Here is a 20,076-nt window from a genome sequence, read left to right as displayed (position 1 = left end):
AAGTAGGCTGGTTTCATGCTGAGCAGACAAGACAAAACTGTTCTGACAAGACACACTGAACAAAAGGGCAAGACAGAACTTGGGCAGTCAGTTGTCAATAACAAAGAAAGTGCAGTAGCAATATGGTGTAAAATTGGTGTTATTTGGAGCCATGGGAGAAGAGATAGTGGATTCATCTTCTCAAGAGAAAAAGAACATCGATTTAATATCAGACCTTATTTTAGAGCTCCACTAGGATGAGGAGAAATTTATAAATTTTACTTGGATGAAATCTCAATCATTTGATTGTTTACTGCAACTTGTGGATAAAATAATAAACGGTTACACAAACAGTAGAAGAAGCATTACACCTGAAGAAAGATTTCCGAGGAATTTGAGGTGAGTAAACACCTTTCTCATAATAATTTAAATGTGATTGGGAGTTATTAACAGAATCTATTATTTTTATAAAGAAATTTAATTTGGGTAAAAGAAGATTAAAAGCAACAAGCAACTGAAGCATTTGACTTTCCATATTAGATCAAACATATAAACAAGGTATATCTATATCTGTAGTTTAAAAAGAAATTAAATTTCAATCAACTTGCATTTGCTATATGAAAAATATATGTCCTTGATCCAACAATGTTGAAGTAAACAATTTCATGACAACTTTCAATGTAAAAAAGTTGAAATTTACTGTAATTGGTGGGAAGTGTGCACTCTACGTACACATGCAAAATGTGAATTATTTTTATAGCAATATTGTACAGTAATGGATATGTACCCTCGCAAAATGAATCCATCCATTGCTGATTAAGCTGTTGGCACTTTTAATTCAAGAGTAAGGAATTTGTTTAATAATTATATATACCTGTACTGTGTTTCACTATCTCAACCCACTAACAAGATGACCTGTGGGTCAGCTGCTGCTAGGCTACTGTGTATACATATTAATAAAATACAAAATATTATTTACTAGAAACACTCATTTCTTTTGAAAATTTCTACCACAGCTTATCTAGAGTTCCTCTGTCGTTATGCTCCTTCATTGAATAACCAAAAATCTACCGCCTCTCTTCCAAGAGAGATTTCAATCATTTGGCATCACATTCACCAGTGTTGATTGTCTGGGTTATAAGAGTTGTGACTAGACCAGACAAAGGGTGAGTAGACAGTACCAGTAATGACTGTTCCTGCTTTGATGCCTCTTGTCTTGTTCTTCAGTGTGGATGCTCTCATTTGATCCATTGTATTTTTGTGCATCAGACATGACTGGCAGTGTTGCTAACAGTTTTGTCTCTTCAGTGTGAAACCAGCCTTAGACCTGACATGATGCAAATGCTACAGTAATATAGTATATTTTCCCTGCCCTTCCCTGGAAAAATAAATTCCCAAACATTTCCCCAATTTCAAAGATGAGTGGCCATCCTGTGTATGAAAGAAATATATCCTGATAATTATTCACAACTTACTTCCATTTATCAATTTTGTCATCAGGCACTAAGTTGGGAATCACCAAGAAGCCATTTTCTTCATAGAATGCTCTCTGAGCAAGTGCTAGTCGAGAGTTGTTTAGAGTGTACTGGTATCCAACATCATCACTTGTTGCACCTATTCTTGCAGAACTTGACAGCAGCTGAGGAACCTGTAAAACTCGTTAAGGAAAATAGGTGCTATATTATATTCTTAACCCTCTGACTGCAAGTCACAGAAATGTGACTGAAAACAAACTGCCATTACCTGCGTAAACTGCATTTATGTGATAATCTTCATTATATTTTCCCCACATACTGATTTGAGTAGGAACTCTTGCGCTTCTCAAATCTGCCACACTCTGATGTCTGGACCAGCATGAGAAGAGAAAGGGAAGCCACAGATGTGTTGAGGTAAATCTGCCTCATGCCTCTCAGCTGATTGCCACCACCCACACACTACAGTGAGTTCTGCTATAACGCGTGTTTTGATAACGCGAATTTGCTCTAACGCGATTTATGAATTCGGAACAATATTTGTATAACGCGATCGCTTGTTTGCTATAACGCGATTTTTGCTTACTATTTCTCCAATTTTGTGGTATTAACTGTGAATATGGTAAAGAAGAATATCTCCAAAAAGCATTCTGATGATAGAATTCCCGGTGATTATCGTAAAAGAAAGGATATAACACTTGAAGAGAAGCTTGATGTTATCAACCTCAAAATCACCCTTCTCCCCCATCAAGTTACATTCATATTTTTTCAAGGTAAAGTGTTAAATTTACTGTATGATTTCATTATTAGATATGAATGTAACATTTATTTAGACTGTGCTATCCTTTGTGTTAGGCTAACTACTAAATTTTTTCGATTTCGAGTAATCTGCACCTAACCCTATTTTCTCCATAAGCCCTGTTATTTCTATTACGCGATTTTCTATAACACGATATTTTACAAGAACACAATTATCGCGTTATAGCAGAACTACCTGCTACTACATATCTCAGTGATATAACCCTGTTCTCACCATAATAGTCAAGTTACTGATGCCATATTATTCAATAATGTGTTGCATATAATAATAAAAAACCTTCCCAGCTTTCCCTACTGTCATGGAGATTAAAGGATGTATACCAGGTATATCCTTCTTATGTGATGCTTGGTGCAAGAGGGCATACCAGGTGAGTCCCTCTGACTGAAGGGGTTATTTTGAAAATTCCATTTGGTCTGTACACAGACAATTACCAGTAAGTAGATCACTAAAAAACAAAATGTAAATCAATAGGATCATAATAACCTAACTAAACTTACCTAACTTGATTCAAATATATTTTGGCAATGTTATGATGGTAAACATCATCTTAAATATAAGAGAGCAAACTATTTTCTGCTATTTACTGAAAAACAATAACTTAGTTTGATTCATAGGGCTTACAGTATTCAGATGAATATCATTATTAAATAATGCTGCAAAAATTTCAACTCCATCTTAGAGTGACTTAAGATGGAGTTGAAATTTTTGCATCAGTTGATTTTTTCCTCAAACTTGTTATCAGGTCACCATAGAATGCAAAAGAAACTTTATATTTTGGAACCATATTGTGGTTTTCACTTCACAGAACACACCGAATACACATTTGTAGATTTCACAGGAGCTTGGAGCTTCACATAAAAAATATTTTCTTTTCTCATCAAACTTATCTTTATCATTCTAAATATTTTATTATCCCACCTCTGCTAACGGTCGTGTAATATTTCAATGTGATTCTGATCTTCTAAAATGTAGTTTTTGCATAATGTAGTATTACTGATATGTAATTTGTCTTAGTATGCCTTATTGTGGGTAAAATAAGTATACCCTGTACTGTATATTAAATGCATCCTCCGAAAGCGTGAAATTGCTACCCGTTGAACAGTTAACTCGTGTATACTGTAATACTTCTGATAAACTTCCTACGTGCTTATGTTTGAAATAATGAATGCATGTATCTTTATATAATTTAGCTAAATATCTTTCTCGTAAAAAAAACGGTCATTGCAACGATAATGAATAATTTCATTTAGAAAGACATCCTTACTCAGGACAAAATCGGACAGGTTTGCAACAGCCAATCAGCTATAACTTTTGAGGAGGGGCGGGGCATCTTTTCTCAGCTGAGAAAAAACACACTATACAGTAATACCCCGATTTACACGGTCAATTGAACCCGTGGAGGCCCGCGTAAAATGGGAAACGAGTAAATGGAACAATAGAACATATGGGATTGATTGAAATAGAGACTGGGCCGACCCCTAAACTCCACTTTTTCAGACACAATACCTACGTTGTAGTAAAAATAACATCTTAATTTTATGATGGTATGCACACACAATTAATAATTAAGAGAAATATCAGTAATATTAGGTTTTTTAACACTTACATTAGTAGAAAGGATGCCTGGGCACACGGGGAAGGAGGGTTGGTTCCGAGGCAGAGGGCAGATTATTGGCCCTCTCCTGTATCACTTGTATCAATTGTATCACTATTCACCACAGAGGCTTGCAGGGCCTCTTTGCCAAACCCCTCAAAGTCCATATAAGTCTATATCCTCACTATCATTGACTTGGGCCGACTGTGGTGGGTGGCGGGTGAAGAACTCGGTAATGTTTTGATGACTGGGCGACCTTGTGCGCACCCTGCCCGCGCCGCTTCCCGCGTAAATGAGTTGATGCACCGCGTAAAGTGGGAATTCTGGTTCTGGCGGGGTACCACGTAAATGTAGAAACGCGTAAAAAAAAATGCGTAAAGCGGGGTATTACTGTAATGTGTTGTGCCAATATGTGATTATGACAAAAATTGATGCTTGTTTTGTATGTACAATGTATAATGACAGTTGATGCTTGTTTTGTATGTACAATGTATAATGACTAGTTATGTCTGATCTAGGTCACAGCCTTTCCTTCCTCGGGCAATTTCTTGAGTAAATAAAGGAGAGAAAATTACAAGAGTGTGTCATAGCCCTACTATGGGAGCCCGCTGCTTTGTTTTTGCTACATGTGCATGTAACAGAGTAAAGAAAAAAAATTACGTACAGTACATCTACCCAAAAATACAAGTTGAAAAAAAGAATAGCTAACACAGCTTGTTCTGGTAGGGGGGAGAGCTAAAGGGATGTAGTGACAAGCAACAGGGACAGTCTAACTTGGTGATCTGCCAAGTGCACGCACGCACGCGCACACACTTAATTTTTCTGATCTTATAGCAAATGCCATCACCACGGAGATGTACTGTAAAATTTATATTATGCTATTTTATATGTATTTGACTCAAATTTAATTAAATGTACAATACATGTACAGGTATTGTTTAATGAAGAAACAGGCAACTTATTTAGGCTTTGACGAGTGTTATCTGCAGCCATGGAACCTAACCCCCTATTTCCCATAAACCATTAATCTTGCCAACTGCAGATTTGCCAACCATGGGGTTCTTCAGGAACCTAACCCCCATGGTTGGCTAGGCACTGCTGTACATAACTTGCAACAAAGATGCAAGTGGATGGAACAGGAAACATGGATTCCATCTATTCCAATCGACAGAAATTGCACATCCTCCTCTGGACAGACTCCCAAAATCTGAATCCAGGAAGACGAGTCTGACATGTGGCCTGACATCGGGTGTTTTAACAGTAAATGTGGTCATAAGGTAACAATAGACATTTGTCAAGAAAAGAAACTCCTTCCTAGAATTACCCATGGAAATATCAAATGTACAGAGCAACCAATTATGATGCAGAGGAGTCAATGGTAAAAAGAAAGACATGCTATTTCACATCTAACCAATATAAATGAAAATAGAATCCAAATGGCCTGACTGCCCATTATGGACTATGTTGATACAGCCTACTGACACTAAGCCTCTGTACACCAGGAAACAATGCACTACCCTCAACTGCTGTCACTTTGCCCAAAAAGTCAGCAGCCTATTCATAGCTGGTCAACCATAGTGCCACAGTACTAGTTCACCAGAAACTCTTAAGACTGGGACAAATACTGTACCACTTGCCTACTACATCCACAAATGAAAGCTGACTTAAACTTCCCTGAGATAGGAAGCCAAAGCAACCAGAAATTGCTCTTCTTTATCACTCCCCATGATATTAAACCTAATTTACCTACATTTCTACAGCGCTGCCTGTGAAACAAATGCTCAAAAAGAGAGAGAGGAGGAGTTAATCTTCATAAGCCACTTATGTTATGTCAGTGTTTTGTGATAAGAGGATTCCACTTCCATCTGCTGTCAATATTAGTCTGAGTTAGAAAGGAGCTACTATATGTTCTGAGGATGAATGTCAAATTAGTCATTGACTCTTCACTGTGCTGTTCTTCATGAACCTAAATCTCTTCACAATATCATTATTTTATCAATCATGAACACTGAATAGTAAGTCCTCACTTAACGTCGTGGTTCCGCTACCGGAAACCAAGACGTTAACGGAATCAATTTTCCCCATAAGAAATAGCCGTTTTTTTCTAAAAACAGTTTTTGTGATATAACCCAGAATGCAACGTCTATACTAGCTTTTAACAACTAGATATGTTAATGCCTAGCAATAACTTGCCAGGCCAACATACAGGTAATTAAAACATCTAATAATTACTTAATAAGTAATATTAGGAGGACACGTCGCAACATGGCATTTAATTGCAATTCTCGAAACCCCCTCCTTCACCCCCATCATACGCACTGCCACCGTCATCTCTTGCCTTAGAGCGAGCAGCAAACAAAAGTCAAATCTCGAGGGGTGGAGATGGGTTGGTTATTGGCGTTGCATTCTGGGTTATATCACAAAAATTGGTTTTTAGAAGAAAAAAAACGGCTTTTTGTTCAAACCCCAGAATGAGACGCCTAGCTTGAATACCCGAGCAGGACGTGGAGAGGGAGGTGACTTTGCATACAAGGCTCCGCTAGCTTAGGTCCAGATTATGATTATAAACCGTTTATAATATTTCCAAAATTAGGAACATATACCGAAAGGTAAAAATGTTAATTTACATATCTCAATGAGGATACTCACTTTATTCTGATGAGGAAGAAGGTCCTGGTTGTGGAGATTGACTGGGTGGGGGAGGGGAACCCAGCACCACCACATTTGAAGCATCTTTCAGAGATAGATGAAGATAGCTGTCTCTGAAAGTTTTTGAAGATCTCCAAAAGCCCATTTCCTTGATCTGACTGAGGCTCATATGCCACAGAAAGGACACAGACCCTGCGTATTTCCTAGTGTCATGTGCCAAAAATTTCTTGCCAGGGTCTGCTTGATTCACTAATTGATACAGATTTTGTCATTTGACTAGTAGAAGACAATTTCTTACCATCCCTTGATGAGAAAACATAGGGGCCTCGATTAGGGAATCTGGTTAACCATTCCTGAAGATTTTTAACTGGGCACAATATATGAGGAACCCTTGTCTCATCCATTAGGCATTTTATCCTAATAGGTTGAGGGTAACATCCTCCTCAGAAAATACCAATAATGATGGATTATTGGAAATTGAAATCAGTTCACTGATTCTCATACCTGTTGCTATTGCTAGAAGGAAGGCTGCCTTCTGTAGTAATTTATCCCTGTTCAGATTTATATTGTAATTAGGTCCCATAAGAATTTTAGTAACCTTTTCCAGAGACCAAGGTGGGATTCTCTTAGGGCAAGGGGGTCTCTGAATGAAAAAGAACAATCTTAGCATTTGATAAATCCTTGGGTTCAAAGTAATATTAAAACCCCAAGCCAGAGGGTCAACCAATGCTGATTTATAAGATGCAATTGTCGATCCTTGAATGCCTTTAACTCCGAACAGAAATTCTAAAAATTCCAACACAACTGTTTCCGACAATGATTCTGGAGTTGTTAACTTGAAAAATTGTTGAAAAAGATTTCAAGCTTTCTCAAATTGCATAGAAGTTTGGGGTCTATGATCTGCAAATACTTGATTAGCTATATTGGAATTACCGAACAACTTATTTAAACTCCTTTTGAGAAACTCCAAGCGTAAGTGCCAAGGATATCTCGAACTGAGAATGTAGTACCTGGTATAGACATCCTTGTTGCAATTGTAGCGGATTCGGGCACCAGTCCAACAGATCCAGGAACCAAGGTTGTAGGATCCAATATGGTGCAAGTAAGAGGACCTTGCCTTGGAAGGATCTGAGTTTGTGCCACTTTGGGCAATATTGTCACAGGTGGGAAAAGATAGATTGAATTCCAAAGGTTCCAATCTAAGAGTAGAGCTTTTTCCTAAAAGATTCGACCTCTCCAGAGATGCATAAAGTTGCATCTTGTGATACCTTTAGGAGCCATTCTGTTTCTGTCGATACTGGCCGGACACAGGACAACGCATCTGCCTAATTGTTTTGTACTCCCGGTATATAAGTTACTTTGAGGTAAAGTGTTTGTATTACACAAACACTGAAAATTTTTTCTGACAGTTGTAGAAGGGGCCAAGACCTGGTTGAGCCTTGATGATTGAGACAAAACACTGCCGTTTTGTTGTCCATGGCAAACAGAATCGTCATATTCTGTAAATTTGGGTTTGCCGACAAAAGAATAGGACCACAGCTAATTCTTTTACATTTATGTGTTTGTCCCAAAGGAAGTTGCTCCACTTCCCTTGATTGAATTCCCCTTTTGAGGAATGGTATCCCCATCCTATTTCGGAAGCATCCGTACAAACGACCAAATCTGTTTGAGGCGGAACCCAAGGAGAGGAACCGATTAGATTGTCCAACTTTGTCCACCATAACAGAAGATTCTTTATCTGAACAGGGAGAGAAGAAGCAATATTTCTGCTTCTGTGAAGTAACTCTGAGCCCAGATGAGGTAGTTGCTTTTTCCTTAACTTTCCCAATGGAACCACTATTGTGGCAAAATTCAACAGACCCATTAGTTTTTCCCAATCGTGCCAAGAAACCTCGTGCTTTACACAAAAGGCTTCTACCTGTACTTGGTTTATCACATCTGTTACTCTTGCTTCTGGTAGACTGACTGACTGACTGCTGATTTGTATCCCACTGGAGACCTAACCAATTCAACTTTTGACATGGTATTAAATTTGATTTGACCTGGTTTATCTTTAATCCTACGTTTTGAAATAGTACTAGTGTACGTTGGGTCGCCCTTTGACAATCTTCGAAAGAGTTTCCCACTATCAGCCAATCGTCTAGATAAGCAAAGGTTCTTATGCCCTCCTTCGCAAGGATCTCTCTGGGGATGTTCGCCAGTTTTGTAAAGACTTTTGGCGCAATCGTTAGGCCGAATGGCATCACTGTGAGTTGATAACTTACATCCCCTACTTTGAACACTAGAAACTTTCTGTACCTGGGAGCAACAGGAACGTGATAATAGCCATCTTCGAGATCCACTTTTGAGATCCAAGCATCGGGCGGAAGTAGATGCCTCAGATGATCGTAAATGAGCATCTTGAAACAGAAAGATCCAAAATCCATCTTAATTTGTCGCTGCCTTTCCTGGGGACTGGGAATAGGCGAGACATGAAACATTTCTCTGACTATAACAGTTCTATGACACCTCTGTTAAATAGTTGAATTACAAACTCTGTAAGTAAGGGGGTTGGTTTTTTACCCTTTTTTGGTAACGCTAGGGGAGGGCGCCTCAACCAAGTCCATGTGAGGCCCCCCTTGATTGTCTTGTAAGCCCATACGGAAGAAGTCCATCTGTTTTCCCAACCCCCTAGACGACCCAGCTGTCTGGCTTCATTGGAAGGGAGTGGTTGCTGATGTGGTGGATTAAGGTATCCTTCCGCTTCTGAACAAACGGTCACCCCTATTACGTCTTTGATTATTTCCTCCTCTAAAGTTTCCTCTAGGTTGATAACTGAACCGAGCAGCTCATCCTGTTCCCCTGTAATGCCTTCCTCTTTTAGATTTCCAAAAGGTCTGAGGACTCCTGGGAACATTAATATTAATAGTTTGCTCAACAGCTGATCTATATTTAACCAATGATTGCTCATCAAACAAAGCACAAAGCAGCAGAAAGAGGGGGAAGAACGTAGCAATAAATAAGCACTGCCACTTGAAGCATTATTTGTGGCTTGCTTCCTTAGCTGGACTTTAGTGTTAGGGCTTTCAACAACATATCAAAAATGAGTTGTACAGGGAATATGGGGTCCCTTGTAAAGCAGCAGCCAAACATTTGTCCACTGCTGAATTTTCTTCATAGTCCACCACAAACTTAGTAAATAACTGACACATCATAATTGCAGACCAAACAACTGCTGCCGATTTCCTAATTTTAAATTCTTCAAGCAGCAGTGCAGGAGCAACTGGTTTCAAATTTTTTTCATAACGTATATCAACATATTTTGGAGCCGACAAATACTGGGAAAGTTCATAGAAGGAACTCTTTTTGTCATTAAATTGGAACTTCAAAAAACTAAACTTGTGAGCATTCCTGTCTGCTGGAATGAATGTTCAGTCTTTCAATACATTAGCCCAGACTTCGTCTATTTCAGAGATCATCTTTGGGCAAATATCAGGCCAAGAAAGTGAAGTATCACCGTCCAAAAACAATAAATGATAACCCACAGTTGCTTGTCCTTCCTGTCTCTTTGTAAGTGCTGAGATATCAGGAAGTTTAGAAACATTTTCATAAAATACCTTGAATAAGGAATCCACAGATTCAGATGTAGTAGAAAACAAATTAGACTTTGATCTTACCAATGTTATCCAAGACCTGTTGGGATCATCCTTACACTCAATGCTATCCATCAGCTGCGTGGCGGTTGACAGCGTCTGTTTCCACTCATAGTAACCAACACTTTTGCCCCAGGTAGAAGTGGTTGCCAAAATGTGGATAGAATGAAGTCAGTCTCAACAGGTTCTCCCTGCTCAAGAGACTGAATACTATGATTAGAACCAGCCTCATCGTCCTGATCCTGGAATCCACTGAAATCAGACTGAGTAGATAGAGGTTTTTGTAGACTTCCTATTGCCCCATTGTCTGGAGGGTCCAATAACTTATTTTTCTTAGCAGAATCAGGCTTGTCTAAGTGGGGATTAAGTCTCTTACCTAACAACAATAAACCTAAACTTCCTGTCAACTTGGGATCCTTCCAATGTTTTACATTCAAAAATTTACTCTTCAAGGCCTTATTCCACCTATTTATAATTTGGAAATGCAATAATTCTTTCTTATCTCCTGAGCTGAACTTTCTAGTCCTTGTAGCTCATCACTCAATACTATCTCCTCAGGGACATTTCCATAGTCACCTCCATCATCCATTAGTCCAGACTCCTGTCCTTCATCCTCCAGTTGCACATCACTCATCTAAACTAGGAGGAACACTATGAGTCACATTATATCATTATACAAATATAAAGGCGAAAACATTTTCTCCCAAACCTAATCAATATGTCTCATACCCTACTGAATGATATTACCGTATTGATCTATGTTAAATTTTCTAAAGCCATTTGTCAAACTAAAGCTACAAATATGAAGGTTTAATTTATTTATCCGATTCTTCAACTGGAACTTTTATTTGCTTCTTAGAACTGCACGTACTGTATTAACTAAGTTATAAGGTTCCAGTAAAAGTCCAAAAATCCGGACCACCCAAGAATCCGGACTTTTCGAAAACTCAAATTTTTTGTATTTTATTTTATTTTTTAATTTAGTTGGCTTTTGTGTGTATGTGCGCATGCGTGAGCGCCACAGCTGCACAGCGACAACAAGCGAACATGCGGTCGCCACTTTAAAATGAGCAATCAAACTGTAACAACATTACGTATATCTCGGCCTACAAGGCGACGGGGTGTATAAGACGGCCCCCAAAATTTCCATTTAAAAAGTAGCTTTTGAGCCCTATTCGCTGTATAAGACCGGTACCCCAAATGTGACACTTACCATTGGGAGCTTACTGACCCAGTAGTCCTTTACCAACCATCCCATTGACCAGTGCTGTTTACACATCCTTGGTTTTTTAAAATAAAGCCAATTCACTTCAAGTAATGGCATCAAACGTTACCGGTTGATGTAGTGTAAACACTAGTGACTCACTTAAAAGTTTGTTATTTAACTTGAACTAATGTCGGTGTCGAATACAATTGTTTCATTTACTTAAAATGGATTTACCGATTTATTTGTTTATTTATATCATACTGTAATATATTAAACACACTGGAAGTATTTTCTTTAATTTATAAGCTTGCTTCAGCGAGCTACAGTATTCTAATTCAATAGTGTTTCATTAGGATTTGAGTGAAAAAGATTACTGTACATACTTACTACATACATTTATTACACAAATATATATATATATATATATATATATATATATATATATATATATATATATATATATATATATATATATATATATATATATATATATATATATATATATATATATATATATATATATATATATATATACAATATTTTATAATTGCAGTCATGTACTGAATATTCTATGTAAAAAATATAAATTTTAAATGAATTATTTCTAGTGTGGTCGACTTCCTACACAAAGACGGGCTATAAATAGCCGTCTTATCTCCCCTCTGTTCTGAGAGAGAAGGTCTTGGTAAATAACTTTTGTTTGTTTATTTTCATTGTTTGTCAAATTTATCATGTTGTATCAAAGTAATATTACTAAAAGTTTTAGGCAGCTACCAAACAGGGAGATTCTACTGCCTGGGAAGATATTGGAAGCATAATGTACAGTATTGTCTAATGGTAGACCCTACTTCCATATGGCATCACGAAAATTGTGACCAAGTCTTAGGTTGCTGATTTATCTTACTGCCTCATTTACACACAATTGCTGAGTTTCAATTGTTTCTCTTCCTTTGACAACACAACATACATACAATATAATGTTTCAACTTTGATCTTTTTTCCATTTATTTATGGTTGGTTATTTAAAATAATGCCAATTCACTTCAAGTATTGGCATCAAATTTTACCCGCTGTTGTACACTAGTGACTCACTTAAGCGTCAGTTATTTAACTGGAACTAATGTTGGTGTGAGTAAAATATTTCCATTTACTTGAAATAGATTTGCCGATTTATTTGTTTATTTATTTAGCTATAATATATTGTAATACATTAAACACACTGCAAGTATTTTCTTTAATTATATACTTGTTTCGCGAAAAAGGGAGGCTACCATTATACCTGGTAGGTGAAGTTGACCAGACATTTATGATCATTAAGGACCAAACTCCGAATCCATGACGTGACTTCTGTTAATCATTCTCATCCTAAATTTACCACTGTCGGTAGTTTCAAGAATTAACGCAGTCATTTACTGAATATTCTTTGTAAAAAAATTAATTTTAAATTAATTATTTATAGGAGATAAGTATTATGATCAGTAAATATACAGATATGCATTACTGACCACCTCCGAACACAAGGACGGCTAAAAATAGCCACAGGCGGTCACTGTCAAGGTCGCTTTCCCTTTCTCGTCACTGGCAAATGGGGGGGGGGGTGATGATAGCAGCTGTGTTTATTACCGGGGTATATTGTTCTTTTACGGTATGTTAGACTGGTTTATAATACATTTTTATTATTTTAATATACCGGTAATCTTCATTTTAATCCAGCTTCCCAAATGTAAGTTTCAGTATAAAATAATTAGTGGTAGGACCTTGTGAGTGGTTTACCATGTTTCCATCACCACTCTTGACACGCTAAACCGCAAAATTTAAGAGGTAAGAATTTTATCTCTGGTGCTTAAGACGACCCCCTAACTTTGGGCTGATTTTTTTTTTTCAAATTCCGTCTTGTAGGCAATCATTTATGTAATTTTGAGTCCTACTCTTTTCATTTACAGAGTACTGTACAAGCCCATAATAATGGCTCCTTAAGGAGATAAACTTCGTTGTGCGAAGAGAAAGAAGAACACGTTGAAATTGAGTGACAAACTTGAAATAATTAAGAAACTAAAACGTGGTGTGAGCAATACTGTTCTAATGAATACATACGACATTGGAAAGTCTACAAATTATGATATAAAAAGGCAAAGAATAAAATTCTAGAATTCACAGCTTTTTCTTTAAAACTGCTCATTTTGATAAATGAAGCATGCTATATTTGCTAATGAATAAACTATCAAAATGTACCTGTTCATCTCTTCTTCATTCCTCCTTAAATTTGAATTTTAAAAATACTGCCTGAGAATCCGGAAAATCCGAAAATCCGGACCGACCCAATCCCCAAGCAGTCCGGATTTTTGGACTTCTACTGTATTTATCCATCTGTTTCTGCGGTTGTTTATTGAAGATAATATATACAGTATTTAATTCAAAGGTTTAGAATATTCTCTCCTTTTTCACAGTGGACATCAGTAATTTATCATTATATATAATTACAGTATACCTGTACATATTTTGATTTTCTATATATTTAATATATCATGTATCATGTACCGTACAATAAATGATTTAATATGTAATACTACATTTTTTGCTACACATACATCAATATTCATTAATCATTCAGTACTTTTTTATGCTGCATTATCCATTAGGAATATGAAGCATTAAGAGTGAATTGTGTTTCAATTTATGAAACAGGAACCAGTACCACAATACAAAGTTCTGGTTCTGGCCAGTTATTTTACTGAAGTTCCAGCTAGAACCGGAACTTCATAAAAATCCAGGTTCCGACCGGAACTAAGTTCCGATGCATTCGTAACCCATGGCACCCTCAGTTCACACCCATTCTCGACGATAGTTGTGAATCCACAGTCAACCCTCGCTTTACGCGGTCCCACTTTACGCGTTTCCACGTTTACGCGGTATCCTGCCGAACACGGAATGCTCACTTTCCGCGGTGGGTGTACCCTTTTACGCGGAGAGTGGCGCGAGCAGGGTGCGCACAAGGTCGCCCAGTCATCAAAACATTACCGAGTTCTGCACCCGCCACCCACCACAGCCGGCCCAAGTCAGTGAGAGTGATAGTGAGGATATGGACTTATATGGTCTTTGAGGGGTTTGACAAAGAGGCCCTGCAAGCCTCTGTGGTGGATAGTGATACAATTGATACAAGTAATACAGGTGAGGGCCAATAATCTGCCCTCTGCCTCGGAACCAACCCCCATCCCCGTGTGCCCAGCCATTTTTTCTACTAATGTAAGTGTTAAAAAACCTAATATTATTGATATTTCTCTTAATTATTAATTGTCTGTGCATACCATCATAAAATTAAGAAGTTATTTTTACTACAACGTAGATATTGTGTCTGAAAAAGTGGAGTTTGGGGGTCGGCCCGGTCTCTATTTCAATTAATCCCATATGTTATGTTGTTCACTTTACGCGTTTCTCGCTTTACGCGGGCCGCCGTGGGTTCAATTGACCGCTTAAAGTGAGGGTCCACTGCATACTGAATGTAGCTTTCATCATACAGATGTTTCTTTGTTGATGAGCCCATAACAGTGTCTGAAATTGTTATAAAATCATATACTGTAACCACACAGTCATACACGAACAGTCACATCACCACCACTATAATAACATCACCATGTAGTTGTAATAAAAATCACCCTCACACAGTCATAAACATCACATCACTATTTACATACAACATTGTCAAATAAGTAAATAAAGACATCACCATTTACACTGTTTACATACACATTTTTCAATTTGCCTAAAAGATAAAAGTAAACTGCACACAATTGCCAGGAGTTGTACCTACTTTAACTGTTACATATATCTCCCAGTGCCATTATTCTGGGATTCAACTGAGCAAATCTCTTCACAACCACATCCATCTCTCTGTTATGGTGGACATGAAGCAGTGCCAGTCCTGCGAGTCTGTTCTCCACCATGGTCCTGCGGGTGTAAGCTTTCAGCCTTCTTAGCGCAGATACTCACCTCTCACATTCTGATGTGGTGATTGGAAGGGAACATAACACTCGCATTGCCTTGTAAATGTTACTATACATAATGCGATCACACCTGAGAGTTTGCATGATACTAAATTATAAAGTCCAAGTAAATACACATTCATCTGTTGCTTTGCATTACCTTGAAAAGAAAATTCATCGATTTCTTACACAGTACTGTACATAAAAGGATACAACAGCTTGTTGGTTTCTTTGGTTTAGATGACCAAAGATGACCTTCATGCGTGTCTGCGCCATGATGTGGCCACACTGAGCCGAGTCACTACAATCTGAAAAATTATGCAAAAATATAATACATACAGTATCTGTTTTCAACTCGGAAAAAAATGAAAAAAATGAGGGAATGATCCTGAAATTCTTTGGCTCTGTAAGGGTGACCCAGGTGGAGCTGAGGCACTCAATTTTTCCTTACTTAATGATCTGGAACAAATAATTAAACACCCTACATGCATTCCTGATCGACACGATCAACTTACTAACGTTCTTGATCTTTGCTTTACCTCTAACCCCTCACACTATTCATACTCAATTTCTGCCCCCTTAGGGTCTTCTGATCACAATCTTATTTCTATTACATCAAACTGGGCATGATCACCTTCCCCACCCCCCTCTAAATGCCAACTATGGCACTATTGGAGGGCAAACTGGCAATCCTTGCGAGAATTCTTCTCCGACTTTCTTGGGATGAATACTGCTTTTCCACTCAGGATGCCTTGGTATGTGCTGACAGCATTGCTGGGGTTATACAGGGTGGTATGTGTGCATTTATCCCATCTTCTACCAAAACTTTTACTTTACAATCATGATTTGATCGCTCCTGTTCTCTTGCATGTAGGAAGAGAGATATGGCATATCAAGTTATGAAACTATCTCCTCCTATTACTCACTCCTCTTTCAATACTTCTAGGAATCGTTGTAAGGCTATTCTTCGTAGGCCCAAGCGGAATTTTATAAAAAGAAAGACCGCTGTCCTGACTAACTCTTCTTCTAGTAAATCTGTCTGGTCCTTAACCAAAAGCATCTGTAATAACTTCTGCACTCCCTCTTTTCATCCTCTCTTCGGACCTGATAATTCTATAGCCAACTCTCCCCCTGATAAAGCCAATCTCTTCGGCACCTTATTCTCCTCTAACTGCGCCTTAGAAGATTCCAACTCTTTCCCTCCTACTCCTCCTACTGAACTTATGCACTTTCTATAATCTCCACTCGTAGGGTTGCTGGTGTGTTATCAAGGTTGGATGTGAGTTCGGCGCAAGGACCGAACGGAATATCCTCTCGTGTTCTGAGGGAGTGTGCTCAAGTTCTGGCCCCTGTTCTTGGTCACCTGTTTCATCTTTGCCCCAAAACCCAAACTTATCCTTCTTCTTGGAAGCATGCCTTGGTTCAGCCCATCCCGAAGAAGGGTGACCATTCCAATCCCTCTAACTATCGCCCCATTGCCCTAACTTCATCCCTTTTTAAGATTTTCAAAACTATCCTGAACTAGCATTTTCTCCGTTACCTTGAACGCCATTCTCTTTTGTCAGATCACCAGTATGGCTTTCGCCAGGCGAGATCTACTGGTGATCTGCTCTACTACTGCACCCATCATTGGTCATCCTCTCTTGGAGATTATGGGGAAATTTTCGGCGTGGCCCTCGACATCTCCAAAGCATTTGATAGGGTATGGTACAAGTCTTTGCTTTCTAAACTTCCCTCTTATGGTTTCTCTCCCCCACTTTGTTCTCTTAATCTCTCGCTTCCTTGAGAACCAATCCATGGCAGTTGTCGTCAAGGGATCGATCTCTCGCTTTTTCTCTACCAATAGTGGTGTCCCACAAGGTTTTGTACTTCCACCTACGGTACTCTCTTCCTTCTTTTTATCAATGATTTACTTCACACTACGACTAATTCTATCCATTCTTACGCTGATGATTCTACTCTTCACTTTTCTTTACATTTTCCCCTTCCCCCTAATTCTCAAACTAGATCTGTTTCTAGAGCTGATATCATTACATCTATCAACGCGGATCTGTGCAGCATCTCCGAATGGGGAGGTAGAAACTTGGTTAAATTCAATAGTGGTATAACACTTTCCAAATTAGATGATCTCCCACCAATTACATTTCAGGATGCAATCATTCTGCCAAATTCTAAAATAGTTATGCTAGGCCTCACCATTTCCTCTATTATGTCATGGAAGCCACACATCCTCATCATTGCTAAAGCTGCCTCCCGAAAGCTGGAAATGCTGTACAGATGCCGTAGCCAATTCACTCCTGAGCAGTTGCTTCAGGTATATAAGGGATTCATTCGTCCTAACTTGGAGTACTGCTCCCATATCTGGAGTGGCTCTTCTTCTGTCCAACTGTTAGATAGGGTGGAATCAAAGGCATTTCATCTTATTAACTCTCCTCCTTTAGTTGATAATCTTTCTTCCCTTTCTCTTTGCCACAATGTTGCTTCACTCTCTCTCTTTTACAGGTACTTTAATGGGCAATGTTCGGTGGATTTGGCATCCTGTGTACCGCCGGCAAGGCCGAAGGCTCGTAACACTCGTCTTGCTCGCGGTGCCCACCGTTTCTCTGTGGGTCGGTCACACTAGAATAACCCGTTATAGTACATCCGTCCTTCCTCACACAGCCAAACTGTGGAATGCTCTGCCATCTTCTGTTTTACCATACTCATACAATGTCTCACTTTAAAAAGCTGGGTTTCCAGGGTATTCATGGTATAGATGAATATAATCTTGTTCTTTTATATTTTTAATTTGTTTTTACTCTTATTTTTTTCGCCCCTCGGCCCCATTGTGGGTCGATGACCTGTGCCCGGGTGGGCTATTCCCCCCCCCCCCCATTCCCCCTAAAAAAATCAATGTAAATGTAGTTAAATCCTAGGTCATTAGACCAAGCTCAGCAATGGTAGCAAGGGCAGCACAACTTGTCACTCTGCACATAAACAAACCTTGGAGCACAATTAGTGACAACTCATAACAATATAAATGTTAAAAGGTTACATTTTTCACATGCCATATTTCTTAACTGATATTTTTCTTCACATATTTACAATGCAAAAAAAAACTGACAAAGGATTAAAGATCTCAAATACATATCCTGGGTGTCTACCTACCTTCAGCTCCTTTCATATGTGTTGTACTGATACTGTTCTTATCAACCAACTTATCTTTACATCTTCTTTCAGCGATACAGTATGAAGACAACAACAAAATTTCAAGTTCAACTCGTCTCAAACATATTTTGAAGTATACTGTATATAAAAGTATCCAGCCATTGAATAAATTTAAATAATAATAATAATAATAATAATAATAATTCATAGGTCTGGGTCGTGTTTCTCACTTTTGATCTTTTTTTCATTCTTGTATTTCTTGATTATTATTACAGTACAGTATTATTATTATTTTATTATTATTACAGTATTACTGTTATTATTATTATTATTATTTTATTTTTGTGTATTTTTTACTAAAATTTTTATTTACTATGAATAATTATTATTGTTATTATTATTATTATTATTATACAGTAATTATTATTACTATTACATTTTCGCCCCCAGGCCCTGGTGTGGGTCAGTGACTTGTGCCCGGGTGGGCTAATACCCGTTTAAAAAAAAAATCAGTTTTCAGAGCTTTTCGGTTTTCAGAATTTCGGATAAAGGGTTGTCAACCTGTATACTCAATATATTACAGTATGTAAAAAAAATACCACATGTTGAGAGCCGAATACAGATGACAATGATATATGGCAATCATCCTAAAGATAGAAAAGGTACTGTTATCATATTCTTGATAAAACCATTTTGACCTTTGTACATGATGTAACTAACAATGTGACATCTGGTCAACCTCTAGTCCTTTGTCCCCAGTCCACATATTCAGAAGAATGGGGATTGTACACTCAAACAACATGATTGTATGGGAGGCAAATCATAATTTTTTCCATATCTATATTCAGTACAGTACTGTACAGTATAGGGAGACCATTAAAATTAGAAGTTTAACCACAAATACACACAAAGAATGTTTATCTACACAACTCGGCTATTTACAGTGACCCCTCGTTTAACGAACACCTCGGTTAACGTAATTTCGATTAACGAACTGCCTTCCATAAGGATCTTCAATTCGGTTAACGAAAAAAAATTCGCTTAACGAACTTCTTACGAACCGACCTCAACATGTTTTCGCTTGCACTGACCGGGCAACCAGCTTTAGTATCAGTCCGCCAATACATTAATCGGTTCTAGGGCTTAAATTCCTTACTATTTTTGTAAATATCAAGAAGTTTATACTATTCAATAATTTTAAAAGTTTAATATTCAATTTTTTAGTCATTTTAACAATTATTGAACAAAATTGAAGGTAAAGTGACTAGTTTAATGCGCGGCATCCAGCCTCTTAACACAGCAAACAGGCGTCAGTCTCTCTCTGTTTTCACTGGAGGTAACATCTTGCTTGAGACTCTCTTCAACTAAACGCTTTTTTTCTGTGTTTCCAAGCAAATTATTGGTCATTTTGAAATATATTTTATATATTGACAATATATAATGCAGTGCAGCGTTGATTTAAAGAAAATAATCTTGAATTAAACCAGAGAGCTAAAATTTTATGGGTGAAATGGCACCATGGGGTGACTTCTCTTCCACCCCAATGCCTTCTCTTCTTCCTTCTCCTCCACCCCCATTCTAAATCCCATCATCATC

At 37.9% G+C, this 20,076-nt stretch overlaps 1 protein-coding gene across 1 annotated transcript; it reads right to left on the bottom strand.

Annotated features, from left to right (window-relative positions):
• Nucleotides 1–1,426: 1,426 nt before the first annotated feature.
• LOC121875860 (phytanoyl-CoA dioxygenase, peroxisomal-like) lies at nt 1,427–18,612 on the bottom strand. Its single transcript, XM_042380614.1, has 3 exons — nt 18,481–18,612; nt 15,547–15,641; nt 1,427–1,627 (listed from the first exon to the last, which is right to left on the bottom strand). The coding sequence occupies exons 1-3, from the start codon at nt 18,494–18,496 to the stop codon at nt 1,451–1,453; spliced, it is 288 nt and encodes a 95-aa protein (XP_042236548.1). The 5' UTR covers nt 18,497–18,612; the 3' UTR covers nt 1,427–1,450.
• Nucleotides 18,613–20,076: the final 1,464 nt, after the last annotated feature.

Source organism: Homarus americanus, unplaced genomic scaffold (genome assembly GCF_018991925.1).
Source record: "Homarus americanus isolate GMGI-L3 unplaced genomic scaffold, GMGI_Hamer_2.0 scaffold51859, whole genome shotgun sequence".
NCBI lineage: Eukaryota > Metazoa > Arthropoda > Malacostraca > Decapoda > Nephropidae > Homarus > Homarus americanus.
The sequence above is the reverse complement of the archived record's forward strand: the minus strand, read 5'-3'. Positions and strand labels throughout refer to the sequence as shown.